This window comes from Pararge aegeria, chromosome 10, assembly GCF_905163445.1.
Source record: "Pararge aegeria chromosome 10, ilParAegt1.1, whole genome shotgun sequence".
Taxonomy (NCBI): Eukaryota; Metazoa; Arthropoda; class Insecta; order Lepidoptera; family Nymphalidae; genus Pararge; species Pararge aegeria.
Window position 1 is genome coordinate 8,292,570 of NC_053189.1, and position 26,007 is coordinate 8,318,576.

At 34.0% G+C, this 26,007-nt stretch overlaps 1 protein-coding gene across 1 annotated transcript; it reads left to right on the plus strand.

The window, feature by feature from the left end:
* The first annotated feature begins 415 nt into the window (after window positions 1-415).
* Window positions 416-17,160, plus strand: LOC120627147 (roundabout homolog 2-like). The gene is made up of 15 exons (XM_039895016.1): window positions 416-733; window positions 10,200-10,392; window positions 10,762-10,865; window positions 11,220-11,373; window positions 11,761-11,965; window positions 12,276-12,459; window positions 12,551-13,005; window positions 13,086-13,368; window positions 13,441-13,556; window positions 14,158-14,369; window positions 15,476-15,630; window positions 15,715-15,843; window positions 15,925-16,079; window positions 16,226-16,657; window positions 16,822-17,160. The coding sequence occupies exons 1-15, from the start codon at window positions 625-627 to the stop codon at window positions 16,849-16,851; spliced, it is 2,916 nt and encodes a 971-aa protein (XP_039750950.1). The 5' UTR covers window positions 416-624; the 3' UTR covers window positions 16,852-17,160.
* Window positions 17,161-26,007: the final 8,847 nt, after the last annotated feature.

The window sequence follows — 26,007 nt, forward strand, 5'->3', positions numbered from 1 at the left end:
GGTTTAAATTATTGAAACATAATAATAAGTCTACGGACTCTATGACTATGGTTAAGAGTAGAACTATTTATCAGTTGATTACGTAACTAACATCTAAATTAAACTGAAATATAGATTTGTTAATCAAAATCAAACATCAATAAACATGACTCTAATTGGTATCAAGTAGGAGTGATACTGATTTATAGATACGAACGCTGCAATTAAGCAATTGCTATGATCTATGGTGTTACGTCATAAGTTCATGGCTCTCTTAGTTTATTTACAATGGGTCAAACAGTTGTAATATCCCATTAGATCAACGGCACGGCGCCTTTGAATCCCCCCATTTGAGAGAGAGTAAACACAGATGAGGGAGGGAGGCAATAGTACGACACACGGTTTGAAGCGAGTAGGTCGCGTCACGGACGGCCATTCGGTTCGGCTTTCGCGCGCTATACTTATGTTGCCGCGTATTTAATCAGAACTTTGAACGTTCGAATTTTGAAACAACAATGACTTTTTAAATGCAACCATAGACAATAAAAATATTACACTAGTGGCATATGAAAACTTTTTCCTAATTAGGTCTTACAATCATGTAAAAAATCCGAGGGTGTTTTATTGGTGTAATTCAGAGGCAGTATGGTGGATGTCGGTGGTAATGAGTGTCATAACACCATAAACGGGAGGAACCAATTTGTATTTCTCGTTTTTGTGCATTTGTTACTTATTGGACTGAATGGAACTAATGGTAAATATTTTTAAATTCTATGATTTATTTAAGTATAATTAAAAATTGTATCTACTTATTTTTACCATACTCTATCGAAATATTATAATGAATATTTATTTAACTTAGATATCGTCGTAGAATTATGTGTGCGTTAACAAGTTTTAATTAATAGAAATGAAAATATTAGGATAAAAAAACAACTAGGTACTTCAATTTAATTTGTACCTAATTTAAACGTCTCGTAGGAAGCTATTGGTAGGTACTAGGAATGTTTAGTAAACTTTGGCAATCATTTTAATTCGCAGTTAGGTATTTGGGAGGTCCTTTTATGATCTCTGAAGTTTCTGTTTTGTTTTGTTTTTGATTGAACATTGTACATGTAAAAATGCATGTAAATAGCGAAAATTTATGGCTAGAACCCTTTTACCCCTCAGCTTTGATATAGTTGACATAAGTTATCAGATTACCATATTTAGTGGGTGTGTAGGTAGCCTAATTACTAATAGGATTTTAAATAGTGCGACTATTTATATTCTTTCTTATTACAGTTTCTGGTGACGGGTTTCGTCCCTTTTTAATATCTTTATCAATTTTAAATAAGATGAATTAAATTGAAATCATTTAAATATAAAATGATATATTGGAATCAGTTAAGATTTCACAAAGATATGGAGGACAATTGCAAAAGAATTCCCTAATTTTTTCATGATTTTCATGTTAAAGGTAAAAATGTAAACCTGGGCAAGGTTACTAATCCGGGATCGGTACGCAATCTTTTAATTAAACTCATATAAATTATTCTTTTCTTCTTAAATGGAACCAGCATTTTATTATCTTACAGATAAATACACGACATCCCTTATTGAATTTAAAGTTATGAAGAATATAAACTTACAGAAAAATACTATTAAAACATAAAGTATAAAATACCTAATATAATAATTCATATTGCAGGTTGGTTGCAGCAAACCTGTAAAAACAGTGAATAGATTAACTTTAAAATTTTACATACTAGTGTCAATGGGCTTTTAAATAAGTATTTTATATAGTTCTTATCAATTAGATTTTACAAAAACAGTAAATTCTTAACAACTAACTTATTGTTTTCGAATTTTATTTCTTCCAGTAAAATGAATACCAGACTGAGCAAGGCGTGGCTGCTATAGCTCAGAAATCATATGAAATCCTGCGTATGAATTTATTGTATGTTTCTAGAAATAAACTTGACCATAAACTTATAACACTGCGAGAAGATGATATGTAACATAAAAATAACATAGAGTTTGTTGTTGTCGGTAGAAGTTTTCGGTCGGTCTGTAGCTATCACGAGCACCCTACAGTAAGTACCTCATAGGATAAAGTGTTTATCAACGCTTCATAAGTGCCTGTGATCGGTCATCATGATTTTTTTTGTTTCGATTTTTTGTAAATTTAATTTCGATAACCACATTTGTAAATTTAAAATGAAATCTTAGAGTGTTCCAAACACGTTGCTATTGGTTTTACATACACAATTCATCACCATTCTTAGAATAATAATGTCCCACAGCTGGGATAAAAAATTCTCTCATAGCAGAAAAAGATTTTCAACTTTTTTCCAATGCGGGTTGGCTGGTTTAACGATTCTTATATGTTGTTAGTTTATTTAACACAATAACATTAACTCCGAGCCATGCCCATGCCAAAGTCTTAACACCAGGCTGGAATGAGAATCTGATCGGAAAATTCCAGTAACTACTTTTTTTTTCTCTCGCACAATTCCAGCTCCTGAATCTTGAAGATGTTTTTTATATGTGCAAATTCACGTTAGCCCTTGACTGTAATTTTAAATTAAAAATGGTAGCAGGCTTGGCTATTAGTGGTATGACAGTTTTAATAAAGTCATAACCTTAATCAGTTTCTAAGCGGCACCGCACCGTAACGCTAAATTGCTTGCCTTTCTTTGATGGTAGGGTAGCCAAGGTGGAAGCCTCCTACCAGAACTGACCAGCGAAAATTCTGATATTTTAAATGCTTAAATTCTTGATACCCTGGGAATCGAATCAAGGATCTGTTACTTATAATACCACACCGATCTACACTGCGCCAGGAAGGTCAAGATGCCAGATGCCACCCATAGCGCAAAGAGGCATTTCACAATATAACATCATCATAGCAACCCATTACCGGCCCACTACAGGGCACAGGTCCCCTCCCACAATCCACCAGGATGGCTCAGTACGGATTGGTGGACTCCACCCACCTTTGAGAACATCTCTCAGGCATGCAGGTTCCCTTACGATGTTTTCCTTCACCGTTGAAACAAGTAATATTTTAATTGCCGAAAACACATATAAGTTTTCTAAGTCATTTGTGTTTAAGGTAATATAAGATCCGAACTCGTGAAAGTGCAGTCGTGTCCTACCCACGGGACTATCGTCGCAAAGTATATAACAATTTATATCTGTTTGTTATTTACAATCTGTCAAACGTCAGCCCCCTTCATTCGTCGTCTGGCGATAGCGCAGTCGGTAATGGGTAGCGTGCACTTTAATATGGTTATCGACACTTGTGTAACCAATCCGTCGTCGATGTAAGCCGAGATGCGTGCAGCATGAGATTATGAGTTCACATGTAGAGCATGATATTGTTAAATATTTAATAGCCACGTTACACCGACTAAATCAATTTTTGTGGCTGAAACCGAAACTGAAACCGAAACTTAAAAATAATGTAAAGATAATTATCTCTCCTAATTAGTCTTTATTATAATTATCACAACAATAGCGATATAAAGCTTATTTAAAAATAATGATAATTATATATACTTGCAATTTGAAAAAGTGCACCAAACATATTATTTGATCGTACTGCGTAATAACCAGCATGTAGTTTAGGCTGTCATTCAACCGAAACCGAAACTAAGGCAGAAACCGTTTGATGCCAAAAAATGAAATCAAAATAGAATATTTCATATTTAATTATAGTTAGATTATATTATTATATTTATTTTATAGTTAGATAACATTATTATAAATTTAATTTTTAATATTAGTTATTTTACCATATAGTATTTTATTTTATTTTATAGATGTACTGTTTTTGTAATTTTTGTAATTATTAATATGTATGTATATTCTTAGAGTTTTGCGCACCGCTATAAGGATTCATTTCCTCATAATGGTTGCCTGGAAGAAATCACTATAAGTGATAAGGCCGCCTTAGTTACAAAAATTTAATTGTACCTTTGTTGTTTTTGTCTCTTTTATTTATTTATTTTTCTTGTGTGCAATAAAGTATTTTTGATTGATTTTGATTGAATATTCTGTCGGACACTATTATATTTAAAAATATGGCGGTGATAACCCAGTGAGTAGTAGAGAAAACGTGAAAAACACTTATCCATGAAATGCTACTTCATAGTGGTTTGTTGTTGAAAATAAAGGGAAAATATAACGCTGTCAAATACTTAAACCGTGCTTAAACCCCTCGGCTTGAACATGTACTAAGGTGTAATGTTTATTACCAAACTACGGAATTTGCGGCATTTACATGCTTCTAAAAGCTCTGAGTATTTTGTTTTTTTCTATAGATATTGTAGGGCTGTATGAACTTCAGGAACTCTTCATATTATTTTATTCAGCAAGTATGCAGGTTAAAACGTTGACGAACAATAATTTCGCCTCGTATAGAACTTTGATAAACTTCCTTTATTTTCCTGTTACCTCTTTTTTGGATTGAGTTTGTTTATCAACTACCTTGCCGACCCAGTTGTTACCATGTTTGACCTCGGTTTGGATTTTATTCTCATGCTGAACCTAAGATCCCGGAGTAGGTAACCGTCGTTCATCTTTGAGCATATTAAGTCATCAAATACTCCTCGTCCTGCATCTTCAATGAGACAAACCAAAACCGATTTAAAACATTTTGTTTTCATTTAGAAAAGGCTTACTTCTACGTGACTTTTAATTTGTTAAAGATCAGCGCCATACATGGAAAATGAGACTTTACAACGGAACAGAAAGGAAAAGTGCAAGTCTTTAGTACTTAACAGTTAATTTTAAAAACATTAGCTATAAATTGTATGTAGGTATGTGTATATTAAATTGGAATTTGTTTAACAAAAAACAGTGACTCGTCAACTTCCATTTGATAGATGTTTTTAATAAATCTTAGTTTGAAGTTTTTTAAGACACAGTTAGTTATTTATCTACTCTGTGTTTAGTTTGTGAGACGTCATCTCAGCGATAACACAGTGATGGGTGGCATTGGGTTCGTTATGGTTATCAAGGGCTCCTTACTAAAATACATCAAACCAAGCGACCATTTTCATCTTCAGCTATTTTACTGCCCCATTGATATTTTATTTAACATATTTGACTACGGGTCACAAAGTCATAGGATTTTTTCTTTTTCCTATTCTTTTTTTGACGGTTTTGTGTTTTCATATCTGGCTTCAAGCATCACAGAAAGACGCTCTTGCATAAGTACACCATCGTTTCTAGTGTTTATCATTCAAGATTAATAAAAATAGTCTCAAAATTTAAAAAGAAAGTGGACTGTTACAATATTATTATTACAAGTAAAAATAAACTTGTATTGCAGTTTACTGGGCTGCATAAAATTAGTAATTCATTTAAGGGTAATTGTATATCATTTTATAAGAAATTACCAGATGAGATGTCGCTCAATAAGTTCAAAGTTTATATAAAACGTAAGCTTATAGAAAAATCCTATTATAATGTTAAGGATTACATGTATAATAAAAATCTTGGGTATCAACATTAACTAGACTGTGAGATGGTGATAACAAAAAAATGCTGGCTAAGTTTGTTGTGGGCTCTTTTTAGACCAGGGCGCGTTTGGAACCCTTCCGCTTTAGTTTTAAGTTAACGAATGCAGTTATCACCATCACTAACATTAGTGGAACATGTTAAATGTATGAACGCTTCATAAGTGCTTGTGATAAGGTCTGTATGAATAAAACGTTTTTGAATTTGAATTTGAATTTGATTAATAAATAAATTTAAAGGTCTGACTATCCGTATTTGAGCAGTACGGAGCAACTAAGCGCTTAATCCTTCTGTCCTATGAGAGTGAAAGTTCTTACTATTAAGTGAATAAGAATGATGATTATCGTTTTCAACATAATGCACGAGAGTGCATTATGAGAGAATATTGAAGAGAAGAGTGTGTATTAAGAGTGAGTGAGAGATCACTCACTCTTAATACACACTCTTCTCTTTTAATTTTCAGTTAAATAAGGAGTTAATAATTATTTTCGTGCTTCAGTCGTGATTTTTGCAAATGCCACTGTAGTTCGTGAGAATTCTGAATATTTTGTCATAATCATCGTCATCAATACTGGGCGTAAGTGCTTTGATATAGCCACGCTATATCGCTTGTGTCGCTTGTGCCCAGAGACTGTGTTCCCATTTAAAAGTCGTCTGATCAAATATTTAGAGATCTGCGTGAGCTACTATTTCCGATATGGTATCGTGAATTCCAGTATCTGCCAATTTGAACTTTTTCTGTGCTACTTGTTCAGCTATGTTTGTAGGTTGATTGTTATGCTGGTTTTTAAATTCTTCATTTCTGGTAGGATTTTATAGTTCTCTAAACCTCAAGAGATTCTTTCTTCTCTTGAGGTTTTTTATCAGACCCTTAATTTAAAATCATATCGTGGTCGTGGCATGCAGTGAAGGTTTAATTGATTAGTCATTTTTAAGTTTCCCGAACAATGCCAGGAGCACTTTAAAAAAAATTACGGAACTTATTTTTTCTGTCTTTCTCTACTTTTATATTGTTTTTGTTCAGTTTTTTTAATGCACACAAGAAGTGCCCGTAGTTTCGTCTGCTGGTACTATTCTATAATGCTCTGTGTCCCTTTTTTTCCAACTAACGCAATAAACGCGAAAGCGTAAAAGTGTGGAGAGGTTATAACAATATTGCACTTTAGCTCTATTCTATAACAACTGCGCATTTTTCCGGTTTGAAAAGCAGCCTTTAACATTCTCCAGCTCATAAGCTATCGCATAAAAAATAGGCTAATTTTCTCTGTTGCTTTGTGATTAAAGGGCAAACCAAAAAATACACTAGCATATATAATATTAGTATTAAACCGGATTATTTAAGCTTTCCTATTTTTACTCTGCTTATTTATGAATAGTGCTGCACTACGAGTATGTTTTCGAAGTGCTTATTATCCAACGATTTTAGGTGTATGCTACATATGTATTGCGCCTATATTTTTTACCTTTCTGCGTGTCCTGTCAATCCCCACCAGAGTAAAGACGTACCCTTTATAAGTCATCTTGCATGGATATTATCGGATATATTGTATGAAAAATGTGTTTTTGATTGTGCTCTTACCAGCGGCTTTTACTTATTTTTGCCATGCGTCATTCTTGCCAGTGCCCGATAACATAGTTTATAATGTGTAGCACTGAATAACTAGTTGTTGCATATTTGTAAGTAGAACATAATATGAGAAACACGTTATCTTTTTTTTTGAATCAATCAATCATTTGCCTGTACATATTCTTTATATTTTGGTCATAGATCTTAACAAAAGCTTGCAGCCATACTTCCTTATTAAGTCACTGTGCTTCACCTTATGGACATAATGGATATTAATTAACCAATAAACAGTATCTAAAATAACCATTATGATAAAATTCATACAGCCAAATTAATTGTAGGTATTATTTTAAACAATTATATTTCTTATTATAGTGTAGGAAATGTTAAAATCGAATGCACAAATTTTTACTTAACCTTTGGACTTGTACTGTACTGTTGAGTAATTAAAAGTAGTTGGAAGCCAATTAACAAAATGTAGTTCGGTAAAAGCGTTGCGTTTACGAAACAATGGAGTCTTTTTTTTCCAAGTCCGGGTTTAATTAGAGTTCACGGGTAGTTACAGAAGTATTTTTATTTTGTTTTCGCTTGTACCTACCTGTTAGCGGTTATCGTTTTATTCCAATTTGCTTTGCATAGTGATTGGGCTTGAAAACCAAAGTTTGAAGTGAATATCTTTTGGATTTTGTTTATTTTGGTAAATAAATCAAAAGATACTCTAGACATATTATATTATACTCTAGACCCAAATATTGGTGACTATTGGTTTATACACTATTAACTTAGTTAAAGCTTAATAGCTCCAAAATCATCCAAGGAGATCATCTTAAATGCTTAGCTAGGCTTAAAACTATGAGAGTTTCCAGGACGCACACTTTTGCAAAGTTATACTATATTGTTAACATTTAGCTTATTATTTAATATTTCTTTAATCTAAAAATAATTCTATGCTTTATAAATAAATAAAATAAATAAATAAATAATAATTAATAGATGAAATTAACATATAAGATTTTAAGTTAGGTAAACGCAATCGTAATATTGGAAATAAGATCTTTGAAAGGGTCTAAAAAACTGACTACTAGATGCGAAGTTAAAATTGCCATGAGCTGTTAAAGTTGCTATGAACTCATGGCAATTAAAGCAGATTCAAAAGGAAAGGGCAAGGAATTCTAAAGTTTTGAAAAAGATAACTAGCACCACAAAAGGTAGCGCTGGTAGACATACTATGAGGTGGTCAGATACCATTAAACTGATCACAGAATGCCGCTAGAAATATGCACACAAGATCCTTTAACTTTAAGTGATTTTCTATGCCCACCACTGGGCATACATAGTATAAAAATCATGATAATAAATAATAAATTAGTGGCATTTTATACTTATTTACCACGGAGTAAAATGATAAATTATTTTCGTAACAGAATATGTTATTTCCATCGCCCACTTGTACGGGTGTACAAAAAGACAGACGTGTCAAGATAATGCGTACATTGTCCGGGTTATCTTGACTGTGACAAGTATTAATAAAGGACAACTACCGCGCTTGACCGGCCCGGCCCGGCACGACAGTGGTAGAAAAATTAAGGAGGCTTATAAAACCTAGACTTTGAATCTATAACGATCCAAGTCGGATGACATATCTTTCCATTGAACATATAATATATGAATAGTATCTTTTGTCTAACATTCTCTCGGCGAAGGAAATACGCGAATAAACGAAAAAAACAAAAATTTCATAAAACAAAAAATAAACATTTGATCTACATAAACTACTGACATATCCGTACAAACAAATTTAATTGAAATAACTGTCTGTGATTTTGAAATAACCAACCTCTATTTATTTGCCTCCAATGATGTTTGGAACCTATTTTGAATGGTACGAGTATATAGATAAAGTATAATTTGCTTTTAAAATCCAGTGATACATTGTACGAAAGTACATCGGTTAAAATAATTTAAAGATTTTTACGAACAAAGTTCTATATGAGACGTTGACTTCTGAATAGAAACGGTTTCTTTATTTTAAAATTAGATACCTTAGAAATTGCAGTGTGATTAATATTTAATACATACCCACTTGTGTATAATATACCCACTTCTGGCCACCTGTGATTGGGTCTGATATAAATATAACCTTCTGGGGCTGCTATTATAGCACCATGCCAACGTAAATCGGTCCTGCAAACTGTCCAAGCTATTGTCGTTACTGAGTCGCTGCGCAGTTGTGTAGCATGCCTTAATTACAATATTACAATAAGTCTTCGTTTCGTGTCAGTTTATCAGACTTCGATCTAAATGCAATGATAAAACAGTGCAGAGGCTATATCATTGAGACATAAATATATATATATATATATATTTTTTTAACATTTATCCGTTCACTTAAACGAACCTTTTGAAAGATTTGTAAAAAGAGGAACGAAAATAGCTACAAACTCGGTTGTATAATTAGAATTTATTGTTATTAGTTGTCATAAAATTAAGTGCACGCTCACTTTTATATTGATTTATTATAACCCTTAAATTTAATTGAGCTAATGAAGTTCTACTTAATAAAAATATACAGTTTCTCAAACTTGGGCCCAATATGGACGGAAGCGTCGTGCGGAAACCGCAACAGGAAGGAAGAAGACCTGTTTGGCACCGTCAAAACTTTGGACACAGTTCAAAACTAAAATAACATCAATAGATAATTAATGTAGGGAAATGTTTCGTCACCTATACAGACATTTTTCATTAGCGCGAGTTTTCCATCATACACAATATATTTGTGACTCGGACTTATGAAAACAGTTATAAGTCACAGACTAACGTTTGCAGAAACGTTTTAAGATAATTGTGAACAAAAAGTCACAATATGCCAAAACATCATCTTAAATTCATTTGATTCGTCGATTCATTACTAATTATCAACATTGGAGCAGCGTGGTGGATCTGATGACGCAATTTAATATAATCCACTGCGATCACAAACTCGTCTGCTGAGTGCAGTCATAATGAGCAAAGTCTCCTGTTGGGACAGTCGTTTAGTCCTGCTATTAGTGAATCGATGACACCCGATTCTTCATCCTATATCCACATTCTAATCGTGCTATAAATTTATCCGAGTTAATGTTGTAAAGTAAATGTCATTCCTTAGCGCAAAATCGAGCACCGCGTATAAAAGAGCACCCATCCAGCACGGTATCCGGCCGCAGTGAACCGGCGACCCTACGGTGTGTGGTGGAAGGCAGACCTAAGCCAACCGTGCAGTGGTTCAAAGATGGTGCACCTTTACCACCGGCAGAAGATGGTCATAGAGTGCTTTTGGAAGACGGCCTATTATTTTTAAGGTAACTTTAATACATCAATGATTGTTCATTCAATCATTCATCAATTTTATTATTGAATCGCAATTCCGACTGATATTTACTGTGAATATATAGATTACTTGTTCATATTTTGTTTTGTTTTACAACAATGGTTATTATTCTCTGTTTTATATTTCAAAGTTCTAAACATTATAATATTTTCAAGTTATCTTCAAAAAACATACTATTTATCATTTAATATTATTGGCAAGATAAAAGAAAAAATATATAACTATGATACTGCATGGATTCAATTCCTCTAGTCTCAGGTAGTTTTTGGGAAAAAAACAAAGCCGTAAAAATCATAGTAATTTTCCTGAGTGTAACTAATAATTTCTTCTGTCATCATAGGGTAAACCGGGGGAAGAAGGAGAGTGATGAGGGGATTTATTGGTGTGTGGCTCGCAATATAGCCGGGGAGGCTGTAAGTCAGAACGCTTCATTAAATGTTGCTGGTAAGATTTATCTGTTCGTTTTATTGTAGGTTTCTTACTTTAGTCATTGGTAAATAAAGAAGTTGTGTTCAATTTATTAAAATCACACGACTTTAGTGCAGCATTAGGAACTAAAATAAAAATCAAGTCTTTTATGATAGATATTATTTTAATAACAATACGTTACGTTCGTCTACGTCTACTATCGTAAATATAATACAATCAATCTCAAGAAGTTAAAAAAATCGCTTCTGGCTTATTGGTTTATTTTTAAATACAGAATATAGTAGTAAACTGGATTGAACTAAGTCTCTGCATTTCGACAGCCTCGTGAATACTGCTGTGCAGTGTTGTAATACTTTATATTTATTTTAGTTCTACGTGATGACTTCAGGGTTGAACCTAGAGACGTTCAAGTGGCTGCAGGGGAGCCGGCTTTATTAGAATGTGTGCCTCCTCGAGGTATTCCAGAACCGTCAATGCATTGGTTGAAAGATGGTCAATTGTATGATATTGAAGTTAATGGAAGGTAATATTTCTAAATATTAAAGATATACTAGTTTTACATAATTTCGTTTTCAATGCAAAATAAATACAAGTATAAAATACTGCATACTAAAATGTAGGGCAAGAAATATATTAGCTACATTCGGAGTCTTAATACAAAAAGAGAACATTGTTTTCTGTTTACGTTTAAGCGATTATTTCATTACACACATATTCAAGCGATTTATCTCCTTCAGCTTGTTATTACCTTGTTAGATAAGAAGATAGCTATAGTTACTTTTATACATATAGAGGCTATTAAAGAAGAAGAGAGGAACCGCAAACTTTACAAATTATTCATGTTTTCATCATTTATTTGTTCAAAGATATATGTTACTTTTTAAGAATATGAATGTGAAATTTGTTTCAGGGTAACAATAATAGAAACTGGTAGCTTGAAAATAGTAGAAACATTGCCAAATGATAGTGGTCTATACAGATGTGTTGCATCAAATATAGCCGGCGAGAGACAGTCCAGAGCTGCAGCTTTAATTGTTTTAAGACGCCCACATTTTGTTGTGAAACCTAGTAATGTAACAGCTTTAGTTGGACAAAACGTAGAATTAAATTGCCAGGTATATTATATATATTTTCTATGTAATTAAAATGTACTTTTCGGTTATTTAAAGATCTGTCGAATTTGCACTGATGTCAAGCAAACACACATTTTGTTTCTGATTAGTAAATAACGAAAATACGAGTAGGTTAACAATTCATGGATGAGAACATTTTGCATGGACATTTTAGACGACTGATAACTTAATATCTAGCAAATTGGTCTTAACAATTTTACGTAAAGAGAACATTTCTGAAATTAAACAGATAGTTGAATATTTATTTACTGAAAGATGACTGGAAGCTAAATTCATATTGATTTGTTTTTAGAGCTATGATACAAGCGTAAAAATAACATGGGTCAAGGAAGACGGCGTGTTGCCGTCACATGCAACAATAATCCGGGGACTATTACGGTTGGAACAGGTGTCCGCATCCGATGCGGGTGTCTATTCCTGCCGGGCAGATAGCCACGCCGGCACGAGCATCGCCAGCGCATCACTAACCGTTTACTGTGAGTCCTATTTTATGATTCGGTTCGATTTTATTGCGTGTGTATTTTTGATATCTGTTTTGAGCTATTTTAATACGGCCATCTGTTCCAGCTTTACCGCACTTCACGCAGATACCGTCCAATTTGACCGCATGGGAGGGTGATGTGGTGTCCATTCCATGTGAAGCCAAAGGCTTACCGACACCTACCACCTTTTGGATACTAGAAGGCACTGAAGACTCTTTGCTTTTTCCTGAGTGCACTAGGAGTAATTCAAGTCTGTTGTATCTGGACGATGCGAAAGTGGAACACGGCGGAAGGGTTATCTGCGTTGCAGTAAATGCGGCCGGCAGTGTTATGCAAGAAGCTTATCTAAATGTGTTAAAGAAAACCAATAATCCATTGAAAGCCCGCTCCTCAGACGAAAACTTCGGTAATAATTATGAACACGAGGTTCGTATGACAGAGTATGAGTTTGTTCAAGCAAGGAAGTATTTACAACAAAATGTTTTAGTCCTAAGGAGGGTGGAAACTTTGTCGTCGAGTTCTCTGAAAGTTGTTTGGGACGTGAGTATTCGCATTATACTTGTGTTATATTAATCGAATATGAAATGTATAGTACTTAAGAAACATTCAAACCATTTTAGGTGTTAACAGATTACAACGAATATTTGGAAGGAGTTAAGATTTGGTACAATGGAACTTCTATGAACTGGCGCAATAGTACTGAAGAGATAACAATATTAAATTCGTCTCAACTAGATACTTGTCCTAATGGATCTCTGACAAACGTTGATAACAGTGGGTCATCAAGCTATATTTTATCTGGGTTGTCGTCGTACACACAGTATGATATTTTTCTTATGCCGTTCTATAAAATGTTGCTTGGGAAACCTTCTAATTCGATGACAGGTTATACGGATGGGGATGGTGAGTTTTATTCTAAAAGTTTGTTTCGTAACTAGGTGTTTTGTGTAGTGGTAACGTATGTTATAATTTTAGTTCCATCCGCACCGCCCCAAAGCGTGACAGCGGGTGTAATTAACGCTACTTCGGCTTGGATACGATGGGAACCACCACCTGCGAATACTTGGAACGGGGAACTTACAGGCTATTTGGTGAGCTTACAAATTGTTACGCCCCTTAAATTATTTATTTGTCATAATATCGGAACACAATAAACGCTTTTGGTTAATAATATCGGAACAAACATATCATACTATTCCACATAAAGCAAAAGCGTTCATTGTGTTCAACGTATTAAACGTATAAGTTTACATATTTTAATATCGTATTTAAAAAAAAATAACATTTTACCTCGGGCTGATTTTGTATTTTGTCCCACTTACATTATCGTCTTCAAGAGTTTGATCTAAAGTTAATATGAGACAATTTATTTCGAGGCGACAAAGGCAGTTTGTATTTTAAGAGACATTTTTTGAAATATGACTCACATAATATGAGATAATTAGCTAGTCCGTTTTCATTAAAAGCCTTCTTGGCTTTCAATTAAAACCTTTTTTGCATCAAATACCATTTGTTGATGTGTAATAAAACTTTTTTTTTTAGTTACTGTCTTGTAAATTTGTAAAATATCGCTTAAAATAAACATGTCTCTCTAGATTATATATATAGCTAGAATGTAGTTTTGCAATTATTGTGTTTATGCAAATATTTAAAAACCTGTAAATGTTTTTATATAATTTGGCAATTATTTAGATTGAAATTCGTGTGGGAGGTGGCAACAGCGGTCGTGTGGTAGGTCAAATGTCTCTCGGGGCGCGTACTAGGGCTGCAGCGGCGAGTTCTTTACGATCCGGAGGCCGCTACAGTGCCAGGGCTGCAGCTGTCACTCGTAGAGGTCATGGACCGTTTAGCGCGCCCGCTCAAATTCACATGCTGCCCATGCATTCGCAGAGACATTATGTGCAGTAAGTAGTTCTAAATGAGTTTATAAGCCGCCGACCCGCCGACACAATCCGTCGACTTGTCGACTTGTCGGCGCGTTAGTCGGCGACGTCACATTTCGCTAAAAGTTTTAAAAACTTTGTCGGCCGCACGAAATCAGCGATCCAAAGGATTTTTTCGGTGGATCGGCGCTTTTAGTTTTCATTTTGTTTAAGTTATATTTTAGGTTTTAGCCGGACAGGTACTCTATTTTACTGCGGAAATCTACCCTTAAAGGTTTTACTAATGGTTAGAAGTAAGTATAAGTATTAGTTTAGTTTAAAAAGGCATTTTAGGGTTTTGGCTAAGAAGTCGTTTCATCAACAATACTCCCAAAATGGGTCAATTGGCAAATGGACTGTATAAAATGTCTGTGGTTTTTAGGTTAGAGACATTAAAATCTTCAATTAAATAAATATTTTATTTACAAACAATCCACAAGTATATGGAATGAAAGTTTGTGTGTGTAATAAAAATTTATGAAATTGCGGATCACTACAAAATACTATAATACTACGTATTGTACTATACATCTTAAGCACCGTAGTATTTATTAGTAAATAAATACTGTAGACTCAAACATTTATTAAAGCCATTTACATTAAGGTGCTCGGATCGATTCGGAGATTATAATGTCCAACTTTGACAAGCTCTCCCTTTGCCTTGATTAGATTTCAAACCACGAACCGCCCGAGCGAAGAGCGTGACCAATATATAGGTGTCAAGTTACAATGACACTTAAAAAGGATCCAAAATGTGATTTCTAATTCAAGAGGACCGCCACACGACCATGACTATGGTCGTGGCACGAGTCCTAAAAATAAAGGAGTATAGTGAACATGTAATAAATTAAAGCATCAAATAACACTGACCTGTATTTAAAAAGATTTTCTTGAACATATACTGATATATTAAATTAATTTTCAAAATATTAGAGTATGTTGGTTTTTAAATTACAATTAATACGTCTTTAAGCAATGACACTGAGTTTCTGGAGCGCGAACTATCTATGAAATGTATGCATTACCTATGGTCTATAACTTTTACAATAATTAAAAAATCTATTCTTACCTTGAACACTTTATTTTAGGACTGAACCACCGAATGATGCCTCAATACCGCATTTACTTCAAGAGACATGGTTGCTTGCTTTAGCGTTAACTTTATTCTCTATTATTGTGATTGGCATCGTTAGTATCTATTACATAAAGCGCCGCAACAATATCCAAAGGAAGAAGTCGAACGGTAAGTGACATATGCATAACATCATTTATCAATTTGTTAGCCCCTCCATGATACTTGTAATTGAAATAGTGACCTCCGTTGTAGGTCAATCTATTGTTACGGCTCAACAGTGTCTATTGAATAAAGATACAATTTGGCTAAGAGACCGACCAGTGTTTGCGCCTCCAGATTCTGGGTTAGACGTTACGAGCTGCCACCAAAGTTTATTGCAAGGTATGCTAATATTTTATAAACTATTTTATGCTATATTGATCAAACATTTGAGCAGATATTAAATTAATTCTCCATTTCTAGGTGGTCATTCACCAAACATTATGAACGTTGAGCCGGAGTATTGCCTACCCCAAAACTCTATCCAAGGTTTAGACACCTCAAGTGTAGACAGAATAAAAAGGGGCCCACCGGAACCCTACGCTTCCAGTGCTATTTACACTGAACTCAATTTCAAGGTACTATAAGATAAGCATTATGAGAATTTCGTTGTTGACTAACGATAAGACGTAGGACCTATTTGATTTGCACATAACGCTATCAAAGTTTAAATATGTTGTGTTCAAAATCATTTATACAGTACCTAATACAAATTTTCTTATAGGACAATGGTGACATCGGAGATGCTCGAAGTTGTCCGGAAAGGCGATCTCACAACAATAGTATTGTAAGATCGTGCAATGGCAGCATTCAATATTCCAATGGGGAATGTTCGACATGTTGTCACAGCACTTCCAGTAGATCAACAAAAGATTACAGGGAAATGAGACATGAGAACTTACACAATGATGTAAATATAGTTGAAGATGATTGTGCTTCCTGTCACACAAATAGATCAGGATCAAGGAGTCGACAGGACAAAAGTAAAGTGTGTCCTGCTAGTGATTTAGAATACGACTACCCCCAATGGCATTGGTTAGGAAGGGAGAATAGTTTTAAAATTCCCGTTCAGTCAGGACGACATTCGAATATGGCGCGGTCCGAGCAAGGCTGTCAAATAAATCTTAATGATATACTGCCACCACCACCCTACGAAGTAAGTATTTTCCTACATTTAGTTTCCTCAAAATTAAAAAAAAAACATTATTAGTCCCAGAAGTATCAAAACATTTTAATTATTTAGAGAGGATTATAAAAATGCGGTATCCTACTTTACAATTATAATAAGTTTCCCTTCTTTCAAGTTTTTTTTTGTTTCAGAGTCCTGAGAATAAAGGTCAAAATAAGTAATGTTATGGTCATCGTATTTGGTAGTTAGTAGTGAAGTAAAAAAAGAAACGTAAAGCAATATTTAATATCATTTTTTTTTCAATGTTAAAAGGTCTTAGATCCAGTGAGTAATGTAACTGTTACAAAAAATATGTGTGTCTATTTATACTAGTTAGGTATCTTTCAGAAATGTCTTTTTACTACTGTCTTATGAAGCTCAAGGGTAATGAACAATGTATGACAATTCTTTTTATACATATATTATCTGGCATCCACCACAATAATGCCTACCGTTGTGCTAATCTTTAGATATCATCCCATTAATTAATGCTAAATCGATGCTAAACGAAGTCAACAAACGTTAAATTAAAATGCCATTTCTGTAGTTAACATTAATTGACATATTTTGAATAGTTTTGAACTAGAATTAAAACAATATTTGATTGGCTGTACGCATTTTTATGGCGAGGATTTCCAATTTGAAATCAGCAGAATAAATATACCTACATTGTAAAGGTATTAAAATCATTGTAGAATTAAAATAAACCCTGTAATTTATAAGTATTTAAGAATCGTAGAGGCATTAATATTGTTACATGTAGCTACCAAAATATTGATAATTGTATATCATAAATTATTCCTAATTCTAGTCACAGTATTAGACTAGCTTCACATTTTAGCGTTTAAACTGTCATGAATTGTACATGTGGTAATCATGAGCATAATAATTATATTAACGGCTAAGGTTCTAGGGAATTTACTTCGTGATATGTCCGACTGCTACCTTAGTCATTAACTCGTTTGTGTGATAAGGCGGAAAGCAATCTCCCGCGCCACGTTGATCTAAATTCCTTCGAGTTTTTCCGTTTTTATATAGCTTCTCATTATGGTTAATGTTGTAACAATAGATATCTCACTAATATATTGTTAAAACTCTTCATGCTACTATAGGATGACAAGATTTATTTTATCTAATGGGTCTTTTTAATTAGGATCTCTTATTGCACTGCCATTTACAATTTAGAATTAGTGGTTTAGTTGTATAATATTTGACTGTGATATTTATATTAATTCGTGTATTAGAAATTATTGTATAATTCTACCTATTGTATCTAAATGTAACAAACTCCACGATTTCAATATTTTAAACTGTCCTTAACTATACGTCTTTGTAATCCCTTCTTATTGAAAAATAATATTTGTTTTTGCAATCCAAATATTTTCTTATTGTGTTATTTAAAGTTTCAGAATATTATAGCAATTTTATAATAACCTTGTGTTTTACTTTCCTGTAATAAATACAATTCCTTAAAAGGTAGCTAGTTTACCTAACTTTTTATTAACGGATGTGGTTTTTAAGTATCATAAAAATACAATTGCTTCCATATTTCAGATCAAAAACTATGAGATTCGTCTATTTCCGTATCTAAAAAAACATTGACAAGTAGCAGGTTTTTCTAGTAAAAAAAAATGCATGGCATAGCTGGAACTTTTCAAAAATTTTAATTCTTAACAAAATTAGGTTGCTACTTGCTGCTGAAAAATAAGTGGTGTATTCGTTCGTCTGCCATTCGCCAAAATGATCGCTCTTAACCATAGGGATTAAACATTAAGGTTTCAAGTTCTGTTAAATTTTAATTTGGCAAATTAGTCCAAAAACTTTTGTGGATGGCACATTTATTTAAATAAGGTAGGTGATAGGGAAAGTGATTTAAGTAAACATTGGCTTCGGCTGCTTTCATAATTGCCTTACTTTAACTTCGAAAGTGTTGGGTACCGATAAAATGTCCATTTGAAAGTTAGCTAGTTAGATAAAGAATTACATTAACCATTACACATTATAATCAGTAGGTACAAATAATTTTGGTGTTATTTTAGATGTTTATATACTTATATACAACTTTTTCTAGTACTCGTAATCATAATAATAAAGTTAGTAGTGAATCGACCGTTATAGTTCCGATAGTCGATTCAGTCAATGGTCTTCGTGCGAAAACTTCGACAAACATCTTACAAAGCTTTCGCTGTCGCTGGTTGTTGCATCACGGGTCGGATACAGAAGGCAGTAGTCCTTGAAACGGCGCAAATTGTTACGAAGTTCCTCACTCTGAAGCCCTGACCGCCAGTTGCTTGGGCATTCAATAGCCCCGCAAGCTGAGAAGTAGAAAATTTTAATAGTGCTTTTTATTTATATATTTAAAATGATTAATAATAATAAAAAAAAAAACTAGCTTTGCCCGCGTTTAGTTTCTGGTTTAAAAAATTTGCAATGAAGCCATGCATAGGTAATTCCGCGGGTAACTTTTACCAGCAGCTTTTCCGGGATAAATATTATTATGTGCCTATTGCCAGTATACAAGCTAAATGCGCACTAAATTTCATTTAGATCGGTTATAAATTTGAACTGAACATAGGATAGCTAGCTCGCCAACTCAAATTAGAGCAGCGAGGTTAGGCAATGATCTGATTTCCTCTCAACTTCAAGAAAGGAGGTTTGAGTCCAGCAGTGAGACGTTAAAGGCTGACTATATGGCTACGGATTCAATAGTATCCCATTCAAGCGAGGTCTAGCTGATTATCTGACTACTATCCTCAATAAACGGACGTTTGAAAGCCAAAATAGTTTTCAGAGATAACTCAAAGCTGAGATTATGCCTGAAGGAAAGCAAAAGGTTTTGATTGAGGCACCCTTAGTTAAAAAATGCACATTTACTGTTATTTTTTAAGTCCATGAAACTTAAAAGATGTGTAACTTAACTCACATAAAGCAAAAACACAGATGCTGGAGGAGTATCGGAAAGTTAAATGAAAACTGTCAGTACTAATTAAATGAATGTCAAAAAAATAAAAAGCCACCGTTCATTGTCTCTTGATGGCGATTAAGGTTGTGAAGTTATTGAGCACACTCACCAATAAACTGGCAAAGGACTCCTGATATATTTCCAGCGATTAGACCAACGACCCATTGGTCAAAATCCATACATTCGGACTACTAGACTTTCATGGTCAAATACGTTATTCTACGTAAGCTGTATAAAGGGTGTTAAACAAGGGTTTATATCACGTTAAACATTCTAGGGCGACATTAATAATACACTACTTAGTAATAAAGCACGTCGTTACCTGTGGCTTAGAACTCTTTGTGTGGCCGTAAAATCCAAAGCCGGTTTTGAATACAGCTGCTTTCGTGTTCATTTTCAGTAATGGCGTTATATTTCAGTTATGGCCATGTTGTTTTTACGATCGGAGTTAATAAGTTAGTATGTACCCGTACTGACTTGGCATGGCTACTTCATTATAAAATGCAGAATACTCAATGGTAGATTAAGTGCTGGATTCGCGACCTCACATTAAAAGGCAATCGACGTGCAGGAAAGACTATATTAAAAAAATGGCCAACGGTTACAAGCTGTATACAAATTTAGCTGCTTTAAAATAATAATAGAGCTTAAACTTGATTAATGTAAGCATTACAATCGGATAACCTAAACAAAATAAAAAATAATAAGTTTTAGAATAAAAGTATGGTAAAAGACATTGTATATGTTTTCAATACACTATCTCTTCACCTATAACGACCATCCCTATATAGCGTGTACACTACTGAGTAAGTCTGCTTAGAGTCTGCTGCTCAGCATCTGGATGCCTGGTATTCTTCTACTGTTCGAAATACCAGATCATTTCTACCGCGCACTTGCAAATTATGGAACAATCTCCCATCTGATGTTTTTCCTCAAAAATACAATCTAGGGTTATTCAAGTGGCGGATAAACAAATTCCTTAAAAGCCGGCAACGCATCGGTGGCTCCTCTGGTGCTGTGGATAAAAAAATAAATATACTAGGACAATACACACATCGCCATCTAGCCCCAAAGTAAGCGTAGCTTGTGTTATGGGTACTAAGACAACTGATGAATATTTTTATGAATAACATACATAAATACTTAAAATATACATTTAAACACCCAGACACTGAAAAATATACATACTCATCACACAGACATTTTTCAATAGTAGGAATCGAACCCACGGCCTAGGGCTCAGAAAGCAGGATCGCTGCAAACTGCGCCAATCGCCGGCGGTGATCACTTATCATCAGGTGACCCACTTGCTCGTTTGCCCGCTAATTATATAAAAAAATAAATTATAGCCATGGTTTCATAATCACAATCATTTGAGTAATTATATTCTCGGCATACACAGACATTCTCGCGTTATAGAGAGGTTTTTTTAAAGTAATTATTAAATGACGGACTACTCAGTTGGCCCAAGGGATGGTAGAACTATCGCATATATTTGTATTACATAGACGGCCCAGGGCCGTGGGTTCGATTCCCACTACTGAAAAATGTCTGTGTGATGAGTATGTATATTTTTGTCCAAACTGTGGTTGGAGATAGAGGACAGAACTCCTCAGCAAACAGCAGCAAATCCCAAATTTTTTTTAGAAATCCAACTAAATTGAATGCCACGTCAAAGATCAAAATTAAAACGCTGACGAAGTCGCGGGCAACAGCTAGTAGTATATAAATAAACATGGCGGTAGTACTTCCCCGGACGAACTGTCACATAAATATATAAATAAAATGTAGTCTTTTGACTGAACCTAACCCAAGACTAATCCATAATAATATCTTTAAATACACTTACCTTAAATCATATTACGTCAGTGTTTAAATATTACGAAAGTCTGTTTGTTATATATGTTCGGCTTAACGATCTAGATTCAATTTGATGCAGAGATAGTATATATTCTGGAAACGGACAAATAATAGATTTTTTATCCTTGAAAAGCTACTGTCTAAGCACGAATGAATTTTGCATTTAGCTAGTTTGCATATTTTTGATGAACGTGGAATAATTTTTAGCTCGGAAAAAAAAACATTTAATACAACCTGTTTTATAATAATTAATAAAACTTATTTTTTATTTTATTTTCATTTCTAAGTGTTAAATTCCCATAATAATAAATTACCTCAAATCCAACCAGACAGTGCAATCCTTTGATAAAATTTCCAGACTTTAATTAATGACAGTGTCGAATGCAATAAAGAAAATGAAAATCCCACGAAACTCGATGAAGTCTCTGGTTGAGAGCATTTCGCAATAAATCCTGGAACCTAATTCATTTCTGTCTTGCTTTAATACAGTTACTTATAGCTTATTTAAAAATATACCCTTTTTGGCGTTTTAGAAGATGAATGACGACGAATGACCGACTTATTCAAATGAAAACGCTTACTTTACTTTGGTTATATGTTTAAAAATAAGTACAAAGTAAAATTATAATTTAGTAGTCATTATTTAAAAAAAGTTTTACGCACCCTAAGTAACCTTTTATTCGCGTTCTACTCTAGATTTAAACAAATCGTCAAAATCCATAATAACATCTTGAAAAATAACTTTTTTTTTTGTTTAGTTGTAACCTTTCTTTACGTTAAGCCATACAATCCAATGTATCCGTAATCCGATACAGCACGTTATAGATTCCAGAATATGTTTCCAGTAATCAGATCGAAATACGTAAGTTGCTAAGGTGTTTGTAATATAACTAAAGATATGTGAATTGATAAACATAAATAACACTGAACACAATATCCTTACAAGTTACAGAGATGCGAAGATAACCTTTATGTCTTGCTGATAAAATCATATATTTCCAAACAACTTATTGCGTACCACTTATGTAAATGTAGCAAAGATGGTAAGATGTGAACAATCTGTGAGTATAATTCATGCTAATGTTATCGGCTGGACTATTTCCACGGGGGCACTGTTTATCGTGAAAAGTAAGCCAGATTTGCAAGTTAAAATAGTTTAGTCTCCTATTTTTTATATCGCACAAACTCAAGCTAGGATTAAAATAAAATGCATAATTTTTTTTCCAACAATTTTATTACAAATAAACATAAAAATGATGTAGTTCATGAAATTTATTCTGAAAAATGATGATTTGGGCAACAGATGACAGCATTGAAATATAGGGTATTGATCAGACTGAAACAAAATCATGGGGAGGCTAACGTAACCTAAGTAGGTAAATATTTAAACAATATATAAGACTTAATATTAATAATGACTGTTTAATCATCATCGTTATAAACTCTTTAACAGCCCACGGGTTTGGCTCTCCCGTAAGAATAAAAAAGTTGCCCACCACGCTAGTCAAGTATGGATTGGTAGATTTTACACGCCTTTTGAGAACGTTATGGAGAACTCTCGGGCATACAGGTTGCCTCAGAATGTTTTCCTTCACCGTGAAGTGAGGTTTCCATTGCTTAAAACAAACTTCTCTGTTTAATATAACTCTAAAATAGTTCAGTTCTTGTTTCATTCCTTTTTTGGCTATCAAGAAATTTTTACCGGTAAAACGTTATATCAGAGTAAAGCCGGTGCAATTTACGAACGTACCTACATATTCCCTTACGGCCTAGACTGCACTAATCCATTAGCCGAACATGAAAAGTTAATATAAATGCCAATAAAACAGCTGGACAGGTATACTCGATCGACCCTATCTTAGGGTGCCGCCCTCACTTTAACTTTATTCCTTACGAATAAAATATTTATTATTGTTTTATGTCTTCAGGTAATTCTTTTTCTGCACTGAAATATATACGGAACTACATCTTTATGTCATGCTGTGTTAAGATTAATTAGTATTTTAAAATATTATAATACAAACTTAAGCTAAACTAACCGCAAAAATTGCTTTACATGGAGATTTTAAATAATAAAATCTCATGATAACAAGAGTAACCGTTTGATTCCTTGCCGGTTTTTTAATAGGATCTTCTTTATGATGCAGTGGTGGTCTCTAAAAATATGTACAGGAAGAATTGAATAATATTGCTTGTGTAGAATTGAATTGTTCAAAAGCATTTGATATACATTTACGTTATTGTAAAAAATCCTTGAATATTTTATGACCTCAGGGGCTGCAGCAATAAGGATAGTTCTATCTTAATTATGCATTAAGACTACATCAAGTATCTCACGCTGCAAAATTGTTTCATATAAATGGGACAAAATGACTTTAAGATTTATGTTCAGGAAGTAGTTGTAGTGAAAGTGTAATGCTTATATTTTCTGTGTTTGTACGTTTACCAGGCTCATAAAATCTTCGTCGTATTCAAACAATGAAATTTTGAACAGACTCCGAAATGAAATCTCAAATAGACCCAATTAAAATCATAGATACCAATATATAAAACCAGGGTAACCATTTATAGCCGCCTCCTTTTAGGTACTTATCCGTTAAAACCTCCTTGACAAACCAGTGATCCATTATCGCTTTAAATTATCCACGGACTAGTTATTGCCGCAAAATGTTCTCTCAGGGATTTCGCTCGTTAAAGAGAAAAGTTGCTGGCTTATTACCATAGAGAAAATTCCAATGGCGCATACTGTTAAGGGCATACAATTTTTAATTAGTTTTATATTCTTTTCAGTCTCTGTTTAATGTGACCTACATTTGGCATATCACGTCTAATTTTTTGAACATGAATAATATTTATGATAACAGAAATGTACAAAGTCCCTGTAACTGACTGAAGTGATTTTTCACCAAAGTATGCTAGGCTAGTTTTGATCCCTTCCGGGGTTAGCGTAACGTCGAGCGAAGCAACCATCTCGTGGGGTCGGTGCTGGAGAGAATAGGGCAACCCCCGACGGTTAATACTGTCCTTATACCTAAGGACAGTATTAACCGTCGGGGGTTGCCCTATCCCTAATTGGTTACCACCAATTTTGGAGGTCTGTGTTGATTATTGTTTTGCGTTCTGATTGTGGCTCAACCAACCGAACCGCATGTGGCGATTTGTAATACCCAATTCAAATAAAGAATCCACCAAATAAACAAGGATTAACTAGGTCATATACACACTTTTTCTGTACCTAATTCTGATGAGGTGATTCTGGTTAATACTTAGAGTTATTTGATGATGCAATTTAAGAAATTTCCTGCGGGAAGCGTTTGTGTAGTCGGTATTAAAAATATCTTATCTAGGATGAGAGCAATCTCTATGCAGAATTTGTCTGCGTATTGGTAACAGAGGTATTCCAGGACTACAATTTGTTTTACGGGGCCTACCTAAGGGGTTTACGGCTATGAGTTAGGTATCTCCGTGACCATTTCTTTACGATTTTATTTAATGCAGATGACATTGCGAGTAATATTTAATAGGGATTTAATACTGCAGCGGCCACCATAAGAGGCACTGATGGACCTACCTGTAAATGCACATACCGAAAAGGTACAGACATCTTTGCAGTTATTCGCGAATGAAGCTTACTTACGAGCTTAGTAATCAGTATCAGTTTTCAGTATCACCTTCACTACTTTCCTATATTTCACTGTAGATGTATTTGTTATAACTGGGTTTGAATCTCCACTAAGCGTCTACAATTAATATTTCGGAAGGAAAGGTTTAATTGGACTTATCAGATCCATGGAAAATTGCTTGACGATGAATAATTTATTCCGAGCGTGAAATTGTGGTCCAAATTTAATTGTTGTTGACGTTAATACATAAATCTTAGCGAATTTGAACGGAAACAATTTACATAAATGCTGCCATCGTCGACTTTTATGTCTTCCTGTATTAGTAAAGATTTATTAAAGCAGATTTATGATGCATTTCTTTATGAACCGGGCCATTACGCAATACAGCTATCTGACACAATTTTGAACCTGTTTTTCAGAACGAAAATAAAAAGGAAAAGCAGGCATTATAACATCGCAAGGTATATTTCTTTAGCTTTCCTCAATGAATAACAAAGATGACAGCGACAGTTCTTAGGCCTGCTTGCGCTAATAGTTGGGTTACAATTACACAACACCGGGTTTAGTAATTTTAGGATCGGGCGCGAATGAAAAAAACACAGAGCTAGTTAATCCGGGTTTTCTTAATTCTTACGCTGGTATATAATAATGTCGTCGACCAAATATAAATGAGTGAACTATGATTGAGACGAATTAGGAACACGTTTCGAAAGACGTTTCGTTTTGGTTGTTTGACTTTCGAAACTATTCCTCAATTTGGTTCTATTGCAAAGCCAAGGCAGTATGAGAGATCATACTAATAAATTTTGACATTAATCCCGAGTTAGTAATTTAACTGTTCAATATTGGTGGGTTCAAATATAACCCGAGGTTTGTTCCTAAAACTTGGTTGG

What these genes read in the sequence shown, in the direction of transcription:
- LOC120627147 (XM_039895016.1), top strand. Translation starts at nt 625, where the DNA reads ATGGTGGATGTCGGTGGTAATGAGTGTCATAACACCATAAACGGGAGG. An exon ending in ACGTAGAATTAAATTGCCAG is followed by an intron (nt 11,966 to 12,275) that starts GTATATTATATA and finishes ATTTGTTTTTAG; the next exon opens with AGCTATGATACAAGCGTAAA. An exon ending in ACACTGAACTCAATTTCAAG is followed by an intron (nt 16,080 to 16,225) that starts GTACTATAAGAT and finishes ATTTTCTTATAG; the next exon opens with GACAATGGTGACATCGGAGA.